This window comes from Eimeria mitis, genomic scaffold (assembly GCF_000499745.2).
Source record: "Eimeria mitis Houghton genomic scaffold, Emh_scaff23, whole genome shotgun sequence".
Taxonomy (NCBI): Eukaryota; Apicomplexa; class Conoidasida; order Eucoccidiorida; family Eimeriidae; genus Eimeria; species Eimeria mitis.
In genome coordinates this window covers 5,566-27,889 of record NW_013570629.1, presented here as the reverse complement: position 1 = coordinate 27,889, position 22,324 = coordinate 5,566, and the positions used below count along the sequence as shown (strand labels likewise).

At 49.5% G+C, this 22,324-nt stretch overlaps 4 protein-coding genes across 4 annotated transcripts; 1 reads left to right on the top strand and 3 right to left on the bottom strand.

Moving 5' to 3' along the window:
• Positions 1-799: 799 nt before the first annotated feature.
• Positions 800-4,224, bottom strand: EMH_0023360 (uncharacterized protein; the record flags this gene model as incomplete). The annotated part of the gene is made up of 12 exons (XM_013496785.1): positions 800-1,017; positions 1,143-1,297; positions 1,648-1,698; positions 1,878-1,959; positions 2,175-2,216; positions 2,313-2,375; positions 2,568-2,639; positions 2,863-2,926; positions 3,196-3,314; positions 3,579-3,639; positions 3,858-3,928; positions 4,206-4,224. The coding sequence occupies 12 exons, from the start codon at positions 4,222-4,224 to the stop codon at positions 800-802; spliced, it is 1,017 nt and encodes a 338-aa protein (XP_013352239.1).
• Positions 4,225-7,146: 2,922 nt separating this feature from the next.
• EMH_0023250 (uncharacterized protein) lies at positions 7,147-12,298 on the top strand (the record flags this gene model as incomplete). The annotated part of the gene is made up of 8 exons (XM_013496784.1): positions 7,147-8,085; positions 8,223-8,285; positions 8,410-8,481; positions 8,735-8,863; positions 8,990-9,109; positions 9,272-9,397; positions 9,654-10,029; positions 10,284-12,298. 8 exons carry the CDS (start codon positions 7,147-7,149, stop codon positions 12,296-12,298), a joined length of 3,840 nt encoding a protein of 1,279 aa, XP_013352238.1.
• Positions 12,299-12,611: 313 nt separating this feature from the next.
• Positions 12,612-13,788, bottom strand: EMH_0023140 (RNA pseudouridylate synthase, putative; the record flags this gene model as incomplete). Its single annotated transcript, XM_013496783.1, has 2 exons — positions 12,612-13,549; positions 13,704-13,788. The coding sequence occupies 2 exons, from the start codon at positions 13,786-13,788 to the stop codon at positions 12,612-12,614; spliced, it is 1,023 nt and encodes a 340-aa protein (XP_013352237.1).
• Positions 13,789-16,145: 2,357 nt separating this feature from the next.
• On the bottom strand, positions 16,146-20,086 carry EMH_0023030 (uncharacterized protein; the record flags this gene model as incomplete). The annotated part of the gene is made up of 8 exons (XM_013496782.1): positions 16,146-16,238; positions 16,341-16,389; positions 16,616-16,721; positions 17,013-17,167; positions 17,510-17,597; positions 17,868-17,942; positions 18,127-18,546; positions 18,721-20,086. 8 exons carry the CDS (start codon positions 20,084-20,086, stop codon positions 16,146-16,148), a joined length of 2,352 nt encoding a protein of 783 aa, XP_013352236.1.
• Between the last annotated feature and the right edge of the window lie 2,238 nt (positions 20,087-22,324).

Genomic DNA, 22,324 nt, shown 5'->3' with positions numbered 1-22,324 from the left:
GTTGCGCACAACAATTGCGTTGCGCTTGCTACTATCTGTATATATGTCTCGGACAGCTATGTTTCACAAACTCTGCGGAGCTATGACTGGACCTGTCAGTCCTTAGTAGCATTGTCTTGCTTGCCAACAGCGCGCTGACAGAAGAGTTGTGACAATGAAACGCTACCATCCCATTAAGAAATGGAAAGTGATGCGCAGACAAAACTATAACAATACCTCCGTTCTGCCACCGCGCCCCAGAAACTCCCGTCCATCATATTCCACTACACCTCTGCGCGTCCTGTGAGTCTTGTCGGCCGTTAGTTGTTGCTCATATTCGTCCCTCTAGACTCCTACGTAATGTACGCTGTACTGACTCATTGAGGGGCATTCGTTGCATTGCCTCTGAGGGGTGTTCTCGTAGCAATTAATTAATTAGGCCATTTGCAGACGCTGTATCTAGTCTTCCCCCTACTCCTGCCAGTGCATGTAGGAGGTTGTTTGCTCTTCTAGCTGCCCATGTATTAGCTAAATATTATATATATGCATACATATGGATGTAGTGAAACTGCAGTGGAGCAGAGTCAGCGCAGAGGCGCTTGACGTGCTGCAGAACTAGCGCCAGAGGGACTGGTCGTGGGAAAGTCTCCTGGTTCTATTCGTGGATACTATGCTGTGGAGGACACTGCAAATCCGACGACTGTTCTTTCCGTTGGGGCAAAACAACCTGTCTGTATACAGCCCAAGCCAGCTCCCTCCAACCAGTCGGCAGCAGAGAATCCTGCCAGCATTTTCTTGTAGACTTCATCGTTGAAACAGTTCACAGTATTCTGATGCGCTTTTCTGCAACCCCTAAGCGGAGAGAGCAGAAGAACAAGAGGAGCATGTAACCCGTCATTATGAGCCACACCATGACTGCCGGCTGTAGCAGAGTCCGTATTGACATGTTTACAGCCCCCACGCAAACATTCGCAAGCAGGAATATAATCAACTGATTGTCGTTGGTTCCCCTAAGTGCCCACTGTGGGCATACGCGAGCTGTACGCACAGCAACAGGACAGAGGACGGCAAAACTTAGGTGCCCTCCAAGTAAACAATATATTCTTTTAGACTGAAGAGGCTGAGTGCTTCATAACTAATGCCGTCCCAAGATCAGCGCTCACCAGCCAAAGCATCTGCGAGGGTTGCTGTGCCCACAGCGAATAGTTCAATGCCTCCAACAAATGCCACCCATGTGAGATTAACAAAACGGCGGCGAGCTAGTAGGCCAAAACCCTCTTGCAAAAATAAACCAAAAGCTATGCACAGGAACGCAAAGCTGAGTTGCACAAAAAAGACACATGCATTCAGTCCACGGGGAATATGATACCGTGCAGAGGGAATTTAAAGATGCTGCATGAATGCGTCGACAGAATGAGGGCTGCAGCACTTATTCTACACCGGGATGCATAGAGATGCATAAATCTAAACTGAAGCGACAAAAAAAAAGCAGATATCGTGAAGAAACGGAAGACGAGGAGAAACAAGGAAGTTAAGACGGAGGCAAGGAGAGAATATATAGAAATGACACAGCAGAAAGTGAGAAGATACAGAAACAACAGAACACACAAAGGAAATGCATAGAAATAACAGGAGACAAAGTGGAAGAGCCGAGAAAATTTAACTCACGAGTAAAGGTGTAGAACGAGAGAAAACAAATTTAGGCGCTTTGGATTCGTCCTGTATAACAGAAAAACAGAAAAGGCAGAAAACCGCACTGCAAAAGTAGAGGTAAACAACAGATACAGGGGTGGCAGTCCACAAAAGCGGCACTGAAAACAAGATGAAGGAAGCCAAATCAAATGGGCAAATGAAGAGAATGCTATTAAGCATAAAGTGTTGTATCACTCCTTGCTTACTCAGACTTCTCTTGGTGCGTTGGGGCCCGCGTGACAACGAAGTGCCCCAAAGCGACGGCCATAAGGAATAAACAGAGGAAGCCTGAAGCACACGCATTTATATTATTGCTTATCCCCGCATGGATGTATGCGCGTATGCATACGTGTTTGTACTCTTGTATGCATGGGTGAGAGCGTATGCAGACTGCTGTACGCTGGATGTTGTCTGCACGCTGCAGTTGCATTCCTCCACAAGAGTGAAATAGAGGTCTGATAAATCTCAAAGCAGAAACAACCAAGAGGCACCTAGCTGCCTACCTATAGAACCCAAGATTCCTTCCCTGTTGGACGAGAAGAAGTCTGCAGTCAGTCGCAGGCGCACAGACTAAATGAGCCTTCACCCGGGTTTGGGTAAGTTATTGCTTACGCTGCGAGGGTCTCGAGTCTGAGGCTCACTTGTTCGCGGCCCCTCCATCATCCATTCATCAAGATCCGCGGAAGAAATAACAATCTGGTAGCCTGAACGCACCAATTGTAGACGAAAACAGAACGTGACCATACACCTCAAACTACCACGGCCCGAATCGTGAGGCCTGCCGCACAATACTGCCTTTCCGCTTTCTATTGGATGCGTCAGTTGTGTAGGTAAAGAAGATGTAGTGATGTGTAAACTTCAGATGCGCAAACACCCGAGAGGGGAGGGAAACTCACAGACAAGAAGCAGTAAACCGATCGACCCAGCCTTGTAGGGATGGCCGCTGTACGTGCATACCAGCTCGCCCACTGCGTGAGCAGCACAGCAGCAAACGATTACAAGAACTGCTGGCAGGAGAAATATAAGCAGCCCAACAGAAGTCAGCGGCTGAAGGGGGGACTAGACAGAGAGTTGCAGTGAGTTTCGCAGAAGAAAGTCAACATACATATTTATTCAAATAATCTTAAGGGCGTGCTAGGGTTTAGGGTTTCAGGTTTAAATGCATAGGGTTTGCGAGGGTTTGATGCGTACACACAAAAACCACCATTAGGGTCATGTAAAAATTCCATTGCAGGCCGTACTCCGTCTCTGAGACCTTCATACAAACAGATTCACATGAGGTTGCACAGAACAGCGTTAAAGCAAATAGGCAGAAAGAGGGAAAAGGAGACAAGAAAAAAACAAAGGAATTACAGAAGGATCAATAACATAGACAACTCCTGATGGTCGTTATTAGCTGCCCGGATCGTACATCGCAACCTTCACTTCAGAACTGCAAACTGAGCTGCGAGTCAGTGCTCCTCCTCGCCTATTCAATGCAACATCTATGCAACTGCAGCAGCAGCGGCGGTTGCCACAACTCACATGCAAATTTGTAAGCGACATAAAAAGAAGGCGAATAAGCCCGAAGATGCCCAACGGGCCGCTATGAAGGGCCGCCTGGCTCACGGTTGCCCAAAGAGATTCTCGTTTCTTTGGAGACCCTAAACAGAAGAAAAAAAGATGAATCGCAAACAGCGCGTAAGTACAGGAGATAAAAGTCAGATATAAAGCCTAACCAGACGGAGAACGGTGACCCAGGCAGAGATAAAGAAATCACACCCACGATAAATCAAGGGCAGAGGCTCAACAACCCAGGGGCGCAGTATATTTTGGACTTTGTTCTGTTTTGTAATTGTTACTAAGGGGATAGGAATAACTGTGCTAAATGCAGTGTCTAGACTGTCGGCATAGTTTCTGCTGCTAACCCTTGGAGTAAGATGAGACCATTCCTGAAGTGAAGATGATGCCTCCGACTCCCAAATCCATCTGAAGCGAACACCCACACCCCCAACCCTAAACCCTAAACCCTAAACCCTAGACTGTAAACCCTAGACCCGAAGTCCTTGAAAGGTGACTAAACCACGAGAGTGGATGCCCAGAAAACGGCAACACCCCGGTGACGAAAAAAACCTCAACAACCAGACGCAGTATATGCAAGATGTTCGTTATATAGTCCTATTAAGCCTTAATCCCTAACTTCTCACCAGGGTCACTCCGGAGTTGACGCTTTTGCAAAACTTTCGCGGAAACGTCAAGAAATCGACGCCCAGGATCGCTGAGGACGCAAACCCCAAACCTCAAACCCTCATATGTGCTACTGGCAACCACACCCAGAGCGCAGAAGTAAACTGGCTGTAAGTACTTGCCGTTTCGGGACTGGGCTTGAACAAAGGACGAAAAAGCAAAGATGCGACAAACCAGGAAGCAACCAAGTTACAACCTCGCAACCAACCAAAAAGAGAACGAAACAAACAAATAGCAGGTAGACAAAGAAGCAAGAAAACAAACAAGGACAAACAAAAGAACAAACAAACAGGCTTCAGGGGACGCACCGGCGCAGGTGACGATCATCTGCATGGAGCGGTGATCTGCAAATGACACAAAATGCCCATGCCTGCAACCACAGCCACAACAGCAGCAGCAGCAATGAATTGTAGGGGATAAGCAGGAGGAACAGAAACTAGAACAACATGGACTCAAGCAGCGCCAGAAGCAACAGAAGCATCAGCAACAGCAGAAGCAGAAACTCTTCTTGGCTGACTTCTTCCTTAACGTCGAGAGTTCATCTCCTCCTCTGCAGAAGCAACACGCAGATAAACCAGAGCACCAATCAAATGACCAAACACTCCAATCCAAGTCTATTACCTCCCTCTGAGACGGGTTACAGCAGCAGCGGCAGCAGCACCAGCAGCAAGCGGTGGAGTTAGCGCTAAGGTAACCGGCAGCCCATAGCAGCAGCAGCGGCAGCAACAGCAGCAAACAACATGCCCAGGGCTAGCAGCATCTGAACATTTGATTCGGGTGTACGTACAGCAGGCGTTTAAGAGAGATAATGCCTGGAGTCCCCCGACAGCTGTAAAGCCAACGCAAACAGAACATTTATTGTTTTTAAGAAGAAAGAGAATATTCAGCTACATAACTACCTCCATGTGTACTGGTGTACAGACAGCTGAATGCTGTACAGGGCCGCTAAGGCAATCACGCCGCCCACGTGTAACTCGAAATGTCTATGTAGGGAGCAAGTGTTGCTGGCTAGGACTTGTAATCAGATCTCAATTAGTAAATATACGTAGACTTGAGTTTATACATACACGTGAAAACAAACACATATATATATATATATATATATATATATATATATATATATATATATATACACAGACTACACACCCACAGGCACAAGAACATGCAAACATGCATATGCACGTACGTACATACACACATACATAAGCGGATACATACACATACACATGAGCAGAGGCCTCGACGGGAGGTAGCTATGAATAGCTGCATGCGCCTGTGCGTACACTGCAACACCCTACGTCTAGGGGCTGGAGCGTTTCTCTGTGTTGGTCTGCTGCCTTGTTTGCTTTTCGGGTGTACGTACCTGATGACCCCTAAGGCAAGGATGATGAACTGGATCCCCGCGACAAGATAGACGGGGATGGGGAAGAGAAAGGTGTAGCAAGGCATGAGAAAGCAGCAGACAAGGCAGCTCAATGCGTCTGGTGCAGCAGCAGGGAGAGATAGAAATGCTGCAGCGGCAGCAGCCGCTGCTGCCAAAAGAGATAGAGATATAGGCGGCAAGAACAGATAGAAATAAACAAAAAATAACACAGAGAGAGGAACCCACAGCCGGTGGAACACAAGCACACAGCGACGCCAAAGAGACATGGGACGAGACGAAGATACACCCAACCGGCTCTTTACAAACAAATGCAGCTGCTGGGCTATCAAGGGGGATATCTGAAACAAACAAAAACAACAACGAAAAAGCAACACACACAAGAGATCGACCCAGCATACACCTACTCCCAATACATATATATATATATATATATATATATATATATATATATATATATATATATATATACATATATATATATATATACATATATATATATATATAATCCTTCAGGCCGTGGATTCTGCTGGAGTTGTTCGTTTCGAGTGTACGTACAGCAATTAAAAAAATGCACGTCAACAGCTCCGGGAGGTTCGGCTTCTCGAATTTGTTGTAGCTTCCAAATGTCAGGATTGATTTGTACTGCTTATCCGGTGCAGAGAGGGTACAGTCGCTTAAGATTTCGCCGAGGTCCCCCAGGGAAACTGACGGGGGGGGCCCCGAGGAAGACACCTGGGGGGCCCCCCCGGGGGGAGGGCGGTAGGGGAAGCCAGCAGAAATGAAGGACCTGCGGATGCCTGGGGGGACGTAATTAGGAGACCAGGGGGCCGGACAGGCAAATGCTTGCAGCAAGAAAGAGGTGAGGGTGTTGGGGGGCCCCCAAAGGGACGGGGGCCCCTTCGAGGTGGCTGTTTCCATATCGGTTGCCCACGAGGCAGCACCACACCGCTTAAGAAGGACAGGCAGAGACCACCACAGAGCCTTCCTACTGCGCTTCAGGCCTTAGGACTTAGGAATAAATAACCATCGGAACGATGGACGGGGGCGCCGGGGGGCCCTATGAACCGTCTCGGCAGCAGTGTAAGCCTGAATCAAGGTGTCCCGCAGGAACTGAGGTAGGAAATTAAGAAGTGAAGGCAAATAAGATATTGTATTTTGCTAGGATGCGCTGAAGTGTACAGACACCCCAACTCGCCGAGGATGGGCGGGCGGCCGCCTGCTGGTTTTATCGGCCGCGCTGGGCAGGTGGTGCTGCGGCTGAAAGTGTTCAGTGGTTGGGTTTCCTCTTTTTTCATTGAAGCCAAATTGAATTTATAAAAATGCTAGAAAAAATAAAATGAATCTTGACTTCTTTTTATTTGACCCTTCCGACCCGAATTCGCCGCTTGCGGTGCGCAGACACCCGAACCGCTGCTCCTGTAGAGGCCCCTTTCCTCCGATCTTTGGGCTTCATTTTTTGTTGCAATTGACTTATGCTCAGCCCCTACTCTCGCAGCCCTTCAGGGCATCTGAATTTCTTCCCTTCTGCTCCTGCGGCCTCAGCCAACAAGACGAAACAGCTCCGCATCAATTCCTCCTCACGCCGCCTTCAGGGGGCCCCAAAGGCTCCAAGGGGCCCTTCCTGAGCTCACAGGTACATGCATGACGGGGGTTCTCAGAGAAGGCCTCAGGAGAAGTATCTTCCCCGCGGCAACACCACGAATGCTGCTGGGGTCGTACAGGGGTGTGCGCATCCTGTCCGGAGCGTGTAGGAAAGGGTTTAAACTTTAGGATTTACGATTTGGGTTATTTTGGCAACGGCTCGACGGTATTGAAGGACGAGGGGTTCAGCGGGAGTAGGTGTGAGGGGCGGAAATTTCGTAGAGATGATGGCGATCGGGGCCCCTTGCGACCTGGAAGACGGGGAGCTCTCAGCTTCCCCTGCTGCTGCTCAGGCTGCAGTAGCAGTAGCAGCAGCACACGTTGCAGTGGCAGCAAAGGCGTCATCAGTAGCAGCAGCTGCTGCAATCGAAGCATCTGATGCAGCAGATGACTTCTTCGAGGCAGTGTCAGCTCACCGACAAGAGCAAGATCAAAGATATGCGAATGGGAGGAACACTCCTCTCCGTTCCTCCATTCCTTTGTCAGGTGTACAGACACCTGAAGCTCGATGTAGAGATGAGGGGCGCCAACACCACACAGAGGAATCCTCAGCAGCTCTGTGTCCGTCGGAACCCCCAGAAAAATTCGTGCCAACAGCGGAGCCCCACCGGGGGCCCCCCAAGACTCCTTCAAATAGCAGGCCTCCTCAGGGGCCCCCATCCAAGGGGCACCTAAGGGCATCGGCTGCTGCCGCTGCAGTTCACGAGCCTCATGAGGAGGGGGTTAATGGGGGCCCCGAGGGCGGCATCGGCATTTCTTCTCAGGTTGCCCCAAGCATACCTCTTGAGGGGGCCCCTGGCGGAGGCCAACGAGGAGACCCCTTTCCACCTCCTCACAGCAGCAGACCCTCTGAAGGGGCCCCTGTACTGGAGGCGACAGCAGCAGAAGTAGAGTCTGCTGCACTGGAGCCATCGCAGACAGACAGAAGGGGCCCCATGGGGCCCCCGCAGGACACTGCACGCTCTCGGGGGGCCCTCAGTTCTGCCCGCTCTTTGTTGTCGCCAGCGGGCAGCATAGTTGGCATGCTGCAGCAACAGCCGCCGCCGCCGCAGCAGCAGCAGCAGCAGCAGCAGCAACAGCAGCAGCAGCAACAGCAGCAACCACGGAGGCTATCAGACGGCAAGCGAGGGCTCTTGCCGCTGAACCTACAGAAAGCACATGCTGTGAGCTTACATTGTTACGAGTTGCTGCCTCTGTTATTGCTGCTGCACCGTTTGCTGCGGCTGCATTCGCGTTTGCTTCTGTGACTCTCCCTGCTGTTTTATTTTTTTTTTTGGTTTGTTTTCCTTTGCTGCTGCAGCAACGCATGCAGACAATCGACATTCAAAGGGGAACAGAAGGCGTGGACGGCCCCATAACGGTGGTGAGGCACACAGGCATCCATTCCCTGTACTGTTGAGCTGAGCGTCTGCTCTGCATGCATGCATGCATGCATGCATGCATGCACATGCATTTGATGCTTTTTCTTGTATTGGGGCTGTCCACAGGCACCCGATGAGGACTTATTAGACCAACTGCATAAACTCTCTACGAAAATCCAGGCACAAGAAGACGAGAAGGTAAAGCAGCATCAACGGCTGCTGTCTTCTTCTTGGTTGCTTGCTAGCAGAACTACAGTTTGTTAGGGGAAGAAGGTCCTCATTCTGAGGGTTTAGGGTTTAGGGTTTGGGGTTTAGGAGTTGACGAGTGTAGGATCTGCTCCAGCGGGTATTGGCGGAGGTTTCAGTAGGGGAAAAGCGCCTTATGCATGCTGAGGGTTTAGGGTTTAGGGTTTAGGGTTTAGGGTTTAGTGGGGTGTGAGTTCTTTTGCAGCGGGTGATGGCGGAGGAGAGTTTTCAGCTGGAGCAAATACTGAAGCGGCAGTATCACGCGGACATTCGTCAGAAATCAGAGCAGAACAGACAGCTGGCACTCGACAACCAAACCCTGAGGCAGCAGATAGTAAGCAAATATATGTAATACTTTAACTCCTTTCTGTGTTTCTCTACCTCTTTTTATTGTTCTTTTTCTGCAACAACTTTGTTTCCATTGAAATGTTCGGGGCTGTTTATTTTCTTATGCTCGTAGGAGAAACTGAACGCAGAATGCGAAGGATTGAGGGGAGCTGTAGCTGTAGCCGAGGAGGTCATGGCTTCTTTCTTTGAAAGGCGGATGCGGCCCCCTCTAGATATGCCATTAAGCCAGCGGGTCAGCCCCCTGAAAAAATATGAACAATGCATGCGCGCATGCGTCCGGGTGTACATACACCTCATTTCGTTGGAATCTTTGGCTCGTCTAGCGTGTTTCTGCTCCTGAACTGTGGAGTTTATGCTGGTTTCTTGCTTCGTGTTCACTCTTTTTTTGTCTCAGGACGAGGATGACATCGTCACTGTGTCTACTGATTCGTCCCTAGAATGCCGACTTAATGCTTTATTTGCTTCGATAAGAAACGCAGTAGCTGATGAAGAAGAAACGCTGGACATTTCAAAAACACAGGTAATTCATAACCATCACTGCAACTCAACCAGACGGGCTGTATCAGTTGCATGCGACGCAGTTTACATAGGAAAACAATAGCTGTAGGCACGTTGGCGGGATATATATATACATATATATATATATATATATATATATATATATATATATATATATATATATATATATATATATATATATATATATATATATGGCCGGAATTCGGTCTCTAGCAAGCACTGACTGTCTGCTGTTTCTGTGTTTGTGGTGGTTCCAGGAGCTGCAGCATCGGCTGGAAGGGGCAGCTGCCTTATGTCGGAAGACGTCTGCTGCAGCAACTGCTGCTGCAGCAACAGCATCTTCATCACCCAGACCTGTGGAGAGCTTCACGGAGAGCGCTCAAGTTGTTGCCGGGCTGCCCGCTCAGGTTCGTGGGTCACCTAGAGCTGCTGCAGCGCGAGCAGCCGGAGGTACAGCAGCAGCAGGGGTGGCTCTGCTGCAGCAAGAAAGGAGGCCCCCCACGCTGCCTCGTATTGACGTTGATGCGGCTCTGCCCAGCAGCGAAGCCCAGCTAGAAAGCCTTAAACTGCAGATCGAAAGACTCCGCGAAAACTTGGGTGCCTTCACAGAAGGACTGCTGCATGCACACGAGAGTGAGATACATGCAGGGTCACTTGGGGCTGGCGAGAGGCGGCTACAGCACGGGGGGGAGTTTATGACGGGCTGGCTGTGCTCAACGGCATGCAGAGGCGCGCTGTCCCCAGTAGCTTAGGGTTTAGGGTTTAGGGTTTAGGGTTTAGGACTTGTATGGTTTTCGACACAAAGATCCAATATTGCGTGCATGCATCTGTGTATGCATGCGTTATATTTTTTTTTCTGTGGTTTGTTGTTTGCTGCCTTTCTTTAGGGCACCTGCAAACGCAGAGAACCCCCAGTGTCGCTGGGGGCCCCGAGGCCCCTCCAGAGAAGGTGGAGGGCCCCCCAAAGTATGTGGATGTCTCCCCAGTAGAAAGGGCATTTTCAAGGTCCCCCACAGCAAAGGAGGTTCAGAAGGATATACCCCGGGCAACACCTGCTGCAGCAGCAGTGCAAGTGCCAGCAGCAGCAGCAGCAGCAGCAGCAGCGGCATCGTCAGCAGCAGCAGCAGCAGTGCAAGTACCAGCAGCAACAGCAGCAGTGCAAGTACCAGCAGCAGCAGCGGGTGCTGCGAAGGGCCCACCAGGGCATATGGGGCCCCCAGCGCCATCAGCAATAGGAAAGACGAAATCTTTATGGGGTGCTGTTCCGAAGCGAGACGACAAGGCAACGCCTGTGCTTCAGCTGCCGCCGCAGGGTGAACGAGTGCGGGGCGCTGTGTTGCGTCCTGCTGCTCCTCACCAGCGACAGCAGCAGCACAACAGCTCTTGCAGTGCAGAAGGAAGCTGGGGATCATGTCTGCAGCTTAATGGGGGGGGATTCTTCGATGCTTGTTGTGAAAGGGCAGCAAAACCTGGGGTGGTGCTACCACCACTCAAACAGCGGCAGCAACAGTGCAGCAAGGGGCCCTGCAGCCGGCAGAGGGGGCCCTCCAAGGGGAGCTCCTCTCTGCTGGGGCCCCCTGGGGGCCTTCCCGTATCCGCCTCTGCGGCGAGTTTGCTGCCAGCCCTGAAGCCGGCTCCAGCAGCAGCAGCTGCTGCTGCTGCTACTTCTCGCGCTTCCAGAGGGGGGCTCATGGGTTCGGCGTCCGCAGTGGATCTGTCTGTGGTGGGGAGGCCCCTGGGGCCCCCTCGAGGGCCCCCTCCCCCTACTACATCGCTTTACACAGGCCCTAGATACGGCGCCTACCCTGCTTCTGTTGGGACCCTGCAGGGGGGCCCTGTCTTAGGGCCCCTCCCTCTGCCCCGGCGGGTGCAGCAGCGAGCTGTGTTGCCAACAGCAAACAGGAAGCAGTGGGCTGCCTCTTCTCGCAGCAACAGCAGCAACGGAAGCAGCAAGGTATTCAGCCGCACGAGACGCAGCTGCTCCCCGATAAAAGAAAGGTCAGAAGACGCTCCAGCTAAGGGGGCCCCAGGGGGTGATCCCTCCTCTGACATCCCTGGGGCCCCTCTTTCTATTGAGTCGAAGGTCAGCCCATCAGCAGCAGACTCTAGAGGGGAGGCGCCCGACGGAGCTCGTCTTAAGACCCCGCTTCTTGTTCCGGAAGACTGGGGGGCCCCGGGATCCCAGGGACAGGTGGAGGTGGGGGGGGGCCGGGGGCCCCCCTGTGCCCTCCTCAGGGGCCCTCCGCTGTATGCTGTAACACCGCCCAGGGAACTGTCGCCTGTCGGGATGCCGCCAGTTGACTGGAGCAAAGGAGGGGCCCCCTTGTACGCAGAGAGCATGGGGGACTACGCGGGCGCTAGTGCTGCCCGAGCTGCTGCTGCAAACCAAGAGGCAGCAGCACTAGCAGCAAGACTGGTGTCGCCTTCTTCCACCTCCTTTGTACATTCTTACAGTCAGCCGCCTATAAGGGCATCCCCAATGGAGGCAGTAGCACACCTGAGCCATGCTCTGCTGCAGCAGCAGCAGCAGCAGGCGTTCATCATGTCTCTGCAGTCTCCAGCAGCAGTAGCAGCAGCAGCAGCAGCAGCAGGAGGTAATGTAGGCATTCTTCGAAGCCCTATAAATGCATACAGCCCGGTGGACTGCCGATGTGCTACCCCACCCAGTATGAGGTCCCCTCCGTTTGCTGCCGTATCGGGAGGTCGGGGGGAGCCCCTGAGGGGCCCCTCACCTACCGGGGGGAGGAGTGGGGGCCCTTGGGGAGCATGCGGCTTGCTAAGCCCTTTGTGTTATTCTAATCCCGCTCTTAAGAGCCCTAACAGTAGCCGGAGCACCAGCAACATCCACAGCATACAGCGACAGAAGGAAGAAGTGGGAGAGTGGGTCCAATCGAGGCCCTGACCTGAGTCCGCATATGCCCTTATACCTCGTGTATTTATCTATTGCTTTTTATTTGTTTAAGTTTTTGGCTTGTATTTATTAAATTGTTTTTGTTCGTTTAAGTCTTTGGCGTGTCGCACCGGACGCTGGCACAGCACAGCACGCACTCAGCAGGTAAAGAGCATCATCAGACTCTTGTTTTCTGCCCTAAAGCAAAGGGGGGCCCCTTCTGGCTGTTTCTTGTTGAGGCTCCTCCGCCCGAAGCTGAAGACGCTAAGGAGGCCCCTGGGGAGGGGGCCCGTAAAGGGCCCTCAAGGGGCCCCCAAAAGGGCCCCTAATGCACACCCCAGGCAAACGGCGTCAGCTCGGGGACTGCGGGCCAATGAGGATCGACGACGCCAATCGCCTCCTGCATATCGGGCGGCAGAGGGGCACTCACACGCAGGCTGTCGGCTGTTGTAGGATGCATGCAGCACATCTCAGCTGCATGCAGCAGCGGCCGCATATGTGCCCTCCCTAGAGCCTTTGGGGGGCGAGCCGGTTGAACCCACGGTCCCTTCTGGGGGCCCCCGGGGCCCCCAGAAGACCCCCCACGGGGTTCTGATCTAAGGGCGACTGCGGACGCGAGAAATGCAGAAGTCGCTGAGGTATCGCCGTATAGAGGGTCGCCGATAATGGGAGTTTTTAGCATTTGAAGGTGCAGTCGAATCTGATGGGTCCTCCCTGTTACGGGGGACGCCAGCACAACACTCCACTTCCCGTTGCATAGTAGAGGTTTAAATAAAGTGACGGCCCCTCGTAGCTTTCCTGAAGTAACACCAGTAGCAGCAGCTCCATGTACACCCCAGATTTGACGCGCACTCTGCATCTTGCGGCGATCGGTGGGGGCCCTCCCTATGTAGGAGGTGACCGTCATTGGGCCTTTTAGCCGCCCTTGTGTAACAGCGAAATATATTTTCTTAATTCTTCTCTCTCTAAATTGTTGTCGTAAACAAGAGGCCGCAGCTACAGTCTTAGCTAGCAGCAAGACACCAGAAGTCCCCTGATCCAGTCGGTGCACAACGACATCCCCTCCCAGCGTCTGTTGGCTTTCCATGGGGGCCCCCAAGCCAGGCTCTGCGGGGTCCCCGACCTGGGGGCCCCCCACCTCGTATGCTGCGGAGAGGTTCCTGAGGGTCTCCGGAATCTGCATAGGGTCGCTCAGCGCTTTATAGTGAGCAATGACGCGTTCGATTACTGAATCTGTCCTTGTGGCCGTTGGCTTCTTGGCCGCTGTAGACACGCAGTGACAGACAGCCGACAGTTGACACAATGGAGAGTCCCATTAAGAAAGCAGACACCAAATTCGCTAGAAATATAGGAGAGATAATCCAAATGAAGGGGCTAGTGCGAGCTAAGAGAAGCGAACGGGGGTGGAGCTCCGTACCTGTGGCGGAGGGGGAGGGAAAGACGGGTATTCCTGCTGGTTTGTTCAGCGCGATCAACGCGTTGTCCTCGTGCAGGATGTCCATTCCCCCAATGCTTTTCTTGCTGCCTTCTTTGTTTCCTCCTTTAGGGCCCCATTTGCTGTTGTGGTTCTCTGATTCGTGGTTGGCGTGCGCCGGTGATGCAGGCGCTGCAGAACTCCGCAGTGGCCCGGCATTGTTGAAACTCCCTTCCAGAGGAACCCCTCTTAGGAAAATTAAACCTCTTCGTTGGTGCTGATGCTGCCACGCCAAGGCATAAGCAGCAGAGAAGAGGAGAGGGATGAATGTGACGCGAATCCACTGCAGAGGTTTCATGTGTTGGTTTCAACCAGACACTGTTTGCGGGAACATCGGCGCATCTCAACTATACATCAAATATACAGATGAAGCCTGTTGGTTCGAAGATCTCTGGTAAGAGTGCAGTTCCTTATTGCCCAAGGCGCTGTTCCTGATAATGAAGGCCACATCTCGGCAACAAAAGTGTACGCTGCGGAGGCGAGGCGAAGAGTATCAGCCCCAAAAATATATTAACATGAATAAATAAATGAAATTACTGCTCCATGCAGAAGAAATGCCACAAGCTCGACGTCAAAACGCTGACCAGAGCGCAGACGAAAGCGCCGCGCAGAAGTTCATCTCCCTCTGTCTTCGATTCCCCCTCGTATTTGTTGGGATTCAATGACTTTTTCTGATGAATATCAAAATTTATAAAGGATTACTGGAAGATGCTAACCTTTGCGCTTCAACGAATGCCTATTAGGGGGGCCCCAGTCTTGCATGTGATGGCATCGGTTGCAGCCGTGTGGCTGCGATGCAGTGGAAGAGAAGGAATTCAAATGTTGTCAATGGAACATTTGTAAATTATTTGAGTGATGCAAATGGGGCGTTAACACTCTCATGCAGATTGGATGACAAAGATCCATCGACAGGTATAACAGTAAGTGACCTTGACGCATCACCCATGGCGGGATCAGCGAGTAAATAATTGAGTTATGTGCTCACGGGCGATTTTTTTCTTGGAATTTAGCGTTTTGAGCCTCTGCAGATGCTCCTCCTTGGGAGACTTTGTGTGAATCCGTGTGAATCATCTCCGTACGGCACTGACTGTCTGCGTGTGCAGACAGTTGACTGTGGCCTTGTGCTCGCGGGGAGATGCTCCGTCACTACACATATATGTATCAATTCCCGAGTGGTGTTTGTCGCCAACTCTTTCTTACGGGGTTCCCGGTTAGCCCACGTGTGATTTGTGAGCTTCATTCTAGAGGAAAAAGAGTGTAGGTGCAGTCACAGCGAGCCGCATTCAACATGGACGCAGTCTTCTGCTGCCTCCCTGTCCTTGATTCCTTACTCAGCTACATGCCTCTGTCACCCAAAGAGGGACGCGAGCAATAAAATGCACGCATAACTGTGAGCTTGGCGGGGATGGGTTGTATTGTTTTGGATGGCTCCGATACTCCTGATGGAGCTCATGCTGAGGTGATTTTGTTAGCTTACGATGCTACCGTTCCCATCAACTGCAGATAGTCGCTAATTCACAAGCGTGAAGCTGCAGTGGGGTAGATGCTCTTTTGAGCCGCTAAGACTGACTAGGAGCCTTCAGATTCCCCTTTTAAAGAAATTTGTCGCTGAATAATCCTGAGAGACCCTCCGCTGTTTTCTCCCGGCTATTCATCTTAAAACTTCACTAAGCCAAGAAGAATATCCTGGTGTGCATTTATCATGCGGAGTCCAGTAAACGTCTCTGCTTTTCACTTGCCTGCCACTCCCGGTTACAGCCTACATGCATTGCCACTTGTGAGAGATAACCGACTCAACTCGGATGAATCCTACAAAACAAATTGCTCGCTTCATCAGTAATCTATGGCGATTTCAACTCGCACACAAGTAGCGCTGCAGTTGCTTAACTGGTTGATTGCGCATTCCTGCACGACTTCCTGATATTAATTCCTAAACACTAAACCCTAAACCGTAACAGCCCATGCAAATGCTTGAGAAGCTTCTTTCTTGGCTGCAAGCAACGCTGTAGGCCGTACTACTTGCAGTTGTAGCATTGGTCGTTCTTCCCTGCCTCCTCCGCTATATGCCAATTCAGTGCAACTCCACGCATCTCATGTGAATGTTCACGGCTTTACATGTGAACAAATAAAAGCGAGATGTCTTATCTCGAGTCGGCCTGCATTCGTCAGGGATCAGCGGCAAGCATCTCACCTACCTGACCCTCTGAATTCAATCTTTACCAGAAAGCAAACCAAACAAAAGGGGTGCTGCTTTACAGCACCATTTAAAAATGCTCCACTGGGAGACTCCAAAGGAATGCTGAGACAGCATAAATCAAACCCTGATGCCAGCTAGAGTATGTAAGGCGAGAGCAGCGAGAGCAGCGAAGTTTCCCCATGTATATCTTAAACATGGTTTTCCTCTTCGTCTTCGTCATCGTTTCCATCGTCCTGCTCGTCTGTAGAAAGCCCCAACTCTCGCATTAGTAGTTGCTCCACCTATACCCGCAACGCAGTCGGTACACCCTCATAATCTTTTTGTTTCCTGTGGTTTGTAAGCCTCTTAAAGCCAAGCTGGCTGCACTCAGTGTGCAAACTCACCGCATCTCGCTGCTGAACAAGCACAAGCCGCTGCAGACGTTCGCGTAAGCTGCACCACAGGTCGCACGCACGCAACGACACACATATAAGTATGCATACATATATATGCATATATACGTATATTCTTGTAGAGCATACGCCCATATATGTAATATATATAAAAGGGCAGTAAAGCCGAACTACGAGCTCGCGTCTTTCATTAAGAATAAGATCCAAGAGAACGAGGGCAAGCAGAACGCCTTCTGCTGTCTATCGGTTGTTCAACTGAGGCGTACTGGCGATGCTTGTAAACATGGAACGATAGAGCGACCGCACAGGTCAGTGGGAGCGCTAAGAAAACAAAGAGGATGAAACAAACGAGCAAAGTCGCATCCGCCGAATCTGCACAATCAGAACATGTCAAGGAAAGAACCCACTGTGAGTAGGCACAGAAACCCTTATATTTTGCTCCCTTCGCACGCTCCCCTCATATATATATATATATATATATATATATATATATATATATATATATATATATATATATGTTCAGCATTGCTTGTACATCTATACCAGGTAGTAATCAGGCTGTCTGCAGGAACGCAGAAAGAGATGGATATGGTGGGCTCCTAAGCTACATTCTATAGAAGATTATTTAAAGTCGTTGCACACAGTTTCAGCCTGTTGACTCACCAATGACGAACCGCACTTCCCCCATGAATAGGCCGAATGGCTGTTCTTCATTTGGATAGAAACAAATGTGCATACGGGAAGTCGGGTGGTGTCCAGGAAGAGCGTCAAACAGCGCATCGCTGTTGTCCACTCCTTCCTTCAACGCGCTTCCAAAGCTGAATACAAAGGCGCACTGTTAACGCAAAAGAATATGAAAACCCAGTTGTTCATATATATATATATATATATATATATATATATATATATATATATATATAATGTGTGTCTACTCGAATATATGTTTTCTTTGCATGTATATAAAGAATATATATCAGCATCTGTTCAGGTAAACCATCCACATGGTCTGCTCCTCCCTCTCATCATCAGTGCAGCATGCGTTAAGCGATAGCGGCATCTGTAGCAACCTCAGGAGGGTTTTTGCATGCATATATAGAATATATATCGCCCTGAGGCAAAATGTTTGTTCAAATCAACGCAGAAGGTGAGCTGCTGCGTACACAAATCTCAGGGTGCCCTTTTGAGTCGCTTCATCCCATGAATACGCATCGGGTGCCACACTCAGCAAACTGTGCTCGTCCCAGAACCCTGCATAAGGAAAACACAAAAAAGCTTAACTTTCATAAACTCGCAAGCATGTAAAACAACAGTTCAGAGGCCCTATATATATATATATATATATATATATATATATATATATATATATATATATATATATATATATATATATACAGCCGTATGTATATATCTATACATATACGCATATGTGTATGGTACTACTGTGGAGGCATAGAAAACTCTGCAGCAAGCGAAATGAAGAAACAAGAAGCTGAAAACGAAAGCCCCAGGGCAACGCACCGGCGCAAGGTTGAGCACCAACTCCTCTGGATTCCTTTATGGCCAGCCGGTTGAATCGCGAAACATTTATTCCTTCTGTTACCGGGGAGCAACACACAAGCAGCATGCATGCATTGCATGAATGTAACAGCTACCATCCTGATATTAATATCAAAGCAATGAACACGCATATAAGCTAAGCTCTATCTTAAGCATCAGTGGCTGCAGGTTCCTTTTTCTCTCCTGCAGCAGAACGCGGGAAGTTTCGAGTCCAACGTACGGATATATCGGGTATACATCCACCCCGCATTAATAAAATGCCGAATTTGAATGGCTTCGGGTTCCTCTTGTGGGTTAACATCTGGCTGCGATGCGACAGCCGGCGAGAGGTGGAACTTCAGCTCTCCGACAAACGTTGCTGCATCTGCAGGCTGATCTCCCGTTTTTTTCTCTTCCTTTTTCCTCCCCGATTCATCTCCTTCTTCCTTTCCTTCCCTGTGCAACTCAGGCTCGCCCTTGGTCGCTGCATTCTGTCCCTCTCCTCCTCTTGGAGGCTGAACTGAAATCGCGGCGGCTTTTGCCTCAATACCGTCTTTTCTGACGTCCGTGCTGGCTTTATTCTGAGCCCCTTCTTTTCCTTTGCTTCTGGTCAAGAGGCAGACCCCAACGCGCCACTTCGGTTGCTCTTCTACCGGTGAATCTGCAACAAACAAATACAAGTAAACTGTGAATGCTCCTACACAATGCTGTGAAACAGCCTTCTCAGGTGGGGGCGCATGTATCGTAAGCAGAAACTCAATGCGAAGACCTTGATGCACAGCGACAGGAGGGGGAATAAATACACCTCTAGGACAACAGCTGCGCACGCGCTTACCTTGCTCTGCAGAGAGCCGACGCGCCTCGACGGTGCGGAATGCTGGCACCTCTCCCGGTTGATGCTCTGGTGCCGCCACTGGTTCCTCTTGTTTTGTCTCCGGCTGTATTTTTATTATTTCAGGGGGTTTTCTTAACCCCTCTGCGTTGGGTGTTCTTATTTCGTGCGGTTCCTCCCATATTTCTACGCTGTAGTCAAGGGCTGCAAGCACTTTGTTGATCTTCTCCTGTGAGATGGAGAAGGTGATGTACTTGGCTGGACGGCTCAGCTGCAGCTCAGGGGTGCATGAGAGCCAAAAGGGATCAAATGAAGTTTCGCTGTTCTTCTTCTCCGATACGCGTCGCTGCACCTCTTCGCAGGATTCCGGCATCCCTGGCGGTGCAGCCGCTGCATTTGTTGATGGATCTGATTCTGGGCCCCTCTCTGAAGCGGTGATAGGCCGCTTGATTAGAGCAACGCATGAGTGCTCCATAGGAGAAGGAGTAAGAGTCTGCCTCCAGTATAAAACAGGACGAGACAGTCTTGGCTGCGGCACTATCCCCATGCGAGCAAATAACAGAGGACGTTGCTCAGGGGTATCCCAGATAGTGGAATCATGCTGCTGAAGCAACGCTACTGCTGGGTTTTCGTCCGTCAGTCTGCGTTCAAGAGCGGCTCTAGCATCTCTGTTTAACCACATATTCAACCCACGGGAATAAGCGGTCCAGCGCCCAAATATGCGTATGAAGTGCGGGTCTTCCAGGGTCCCCCCCTTTTCCTGGGTTTGCATGTGAGTCGTTTCGCTGCCTTTTTCTTCTGCAGCTGAGGCAGAAGTGGAGGGAGACTCTGTCTCTGAGTTTTTTTGTTTCATCTTCTCGCGGTCTCGCGCCAACGCGCGCCGCAAGAAGAAATCGGGGGGGATGTCCATTGGGAAACTTTGGCCCAAGAAGGGCCCCTGGGGGCCTTCAAAAGAACCAAAATCCACATAAGGTTTACCGCCCCCATCCTTCCTGCAGTGTACAATCTGGCCGCCAACAGCCAGCGGTTTGATGCATTCGGCGTACGGAATAGCGCGAAACGTCAATCCTTCACTATCTTCAGCAGCGAAGGGGGACTTCTGCTGCTGCTGATGGTGATGTACGTCTGTTGCAGTTCCTTGAACAACAGGAGAAGGAGAAGCAGAGGCTGTTGCAGTTGTTGCTGCGACTGGTGGTGAGGCTGCACTGGCAAAGCTTGAACCAGCCGGCACTCCACCAAAATGCAATGCAAGCGCCAGTGCCCCAACAGCGCGGACAACAGCTAGTTTCTTGCGTCTACCAGGTCTCAAGCAAACGCCTCTGTCTTTTTTTGCCGCTGCCGAGCGGCAGATGCCGCAAGGAGGAACCATATGCCGAAATGGGAAACTGGTTCCGGGCGGCACGTGCGTCGTCGAGAAGCTTCACCCTCTTCAGACTAGTTTAATTCAGCTCATTCTCTGCAGATTCTGGCTTCAGATATCTCCTAGATGTGTTAAGGTTCTCTGAAACCGGCAACACGTAGTTGACCTGGTGGCGGGAGATGCCGCCGGACCAGGAGGCGGGAAGCAGGAGCAGCAGAAGAGAGGAAACCTATTCACTATGTATCACAACGAAAATAAAAACAAATTTAACAACAGTTTTCATATTAGTGATCATTTTATGTTCATTGGATGCGCAAGACAGACAGGCGTCGTCTGATCTCGTTCGCATGCGGCTACTGCGGATGGTCTTCTTCTTTGTTCCTCCAGTCGTTATTCTCTCCACCGTTATTTGTATTTATTCAAACTATTCTCAAGCTGTACTACACACACGCTCTTAGATCATTGATCGTTGAGACAGCTTCCATTTCCTCTTGTTTCAAGCTGGCGCTGATCGTGAGTGCGTTGCTGGTTGGTTAAGGCATTCAATGGCGAGGCCAGTGGGGGGGAAACACACCCCAACGATCATCGTGGGGCTTTGCCTTGCCTCTGCTGTCCTTCTGACATTTGCATTGCTGAAGAGTTTAAGATCGAAGAGGAGGAGCAGAGAAGAACAGGCGGCTCAATCAGGCTGCAAGCCGTTGCTAGAGGTAACCCCGTCCATACATATGACGTCATAGGAAAAGGGTTACGCAGAGGCACAGCATATGATGCATACAGGCGGAGCATAGGGAGCATACATTCACGTACACCCAGCACTCGTTGAACCACCGTTCTATACAGTTTGTGTTGAACCCGCACTCTGAAACCTTTTTGTTGCTGCCTTATAGGAGGAGGACCCAGTATCTGTCTCAAAGGCTGCAGAAAGATTTGAGGAAGCGCGAGAAGCTGTGGAACTCTCTGCTGGGAGTTTATCAAACGCCCCTCTCCTTCAGCTTTACGGTGTGTTTGCCTTTTGTTTTATCTATATATTTGTTGTATTTAAAACACCATCTTTCTGTACCATAAACCCTAAACCCTAAACCCTAGATTCAGGTATTTATGATACAGAGAAAGCACAGGCTTATTGTACCAATCGTGAATACTTGTGCTGCTGAAAACACCGCTGCTGCTGCAGGGCTGTTCAAACAAGCGACGCAGGGCGACTGTGAACAGAAGGAACCTTCTGTATTCTCTCTTCAAGCTCACTCCAAGTGGTAAATTCTTCTATTTCTTGTTCCTTTCCTTCGTTCTTTCTCTCCAAATTCTTTTTTTTTTTGTTTTCTTCTCCTTTTCTTATGTTTAGCTTCTCTTTGCGGCGTAGTTAGTTTCCGTTTCCCCTCTCAGAAAATTGCAGCACTTGTTGTAATCAAGGCAACAAAAGTACCAACTATATATACCAATAATATATATATATATATACCAATAATATATATGTATATATATATATATATATATATATANTATATATATATATATATATATATATATATATATATATATATATATATATATATATATATATATATACTGGTTTCAGGTCAGCCTGGCACGCACACCGAGGACTATCTGCTGATCTAGCGAAAGCGAAATATGTAACGTTGGCGGTGCAGCTTGGATTGCTTCGACAGCGAGGAGAAGAAGCTGATACTTTATCTGGAAAGAGAGGAGGAGCAGGAGTATGCAGAGAACCTCTTAGAAAATTTCTTCATATATAGACAGCATCACATGCACTCTTTTTGCTTCTATGTTTCTGTATTTCCTTCAACTGCTAGCTTTCTCGTTTCTCTCTTTTTTTTTTTATTCTTCATATGCATGCATTCGGTGCATGTACACCTGTCTCCCCTGCTGCTTCTTTTCTGGTTTGTTGTACACCTGCATCGCTTGCTGCTCCTTTTCTATAATATAATACTTTTCTTAGAGTTTTCGTAATAAGCAGATAACCAACAGAACAGTCACCGCAGCTTTTGCTTTTTTGCTGCTGGGATGCCAAACGTAAACTGTCGCATCAACGAGATTCTGTATCTGAAATTAATATAATAATAATATTCTTGATTGAATAACTGAGTGTGACATTATATATATATATATATATATATATGCATATACCTGTTGCTACATATATACATTATTTATTTATTTATATAATAAATATATATATATATATATATATATATATATATATATATATATATATATATATATATATAT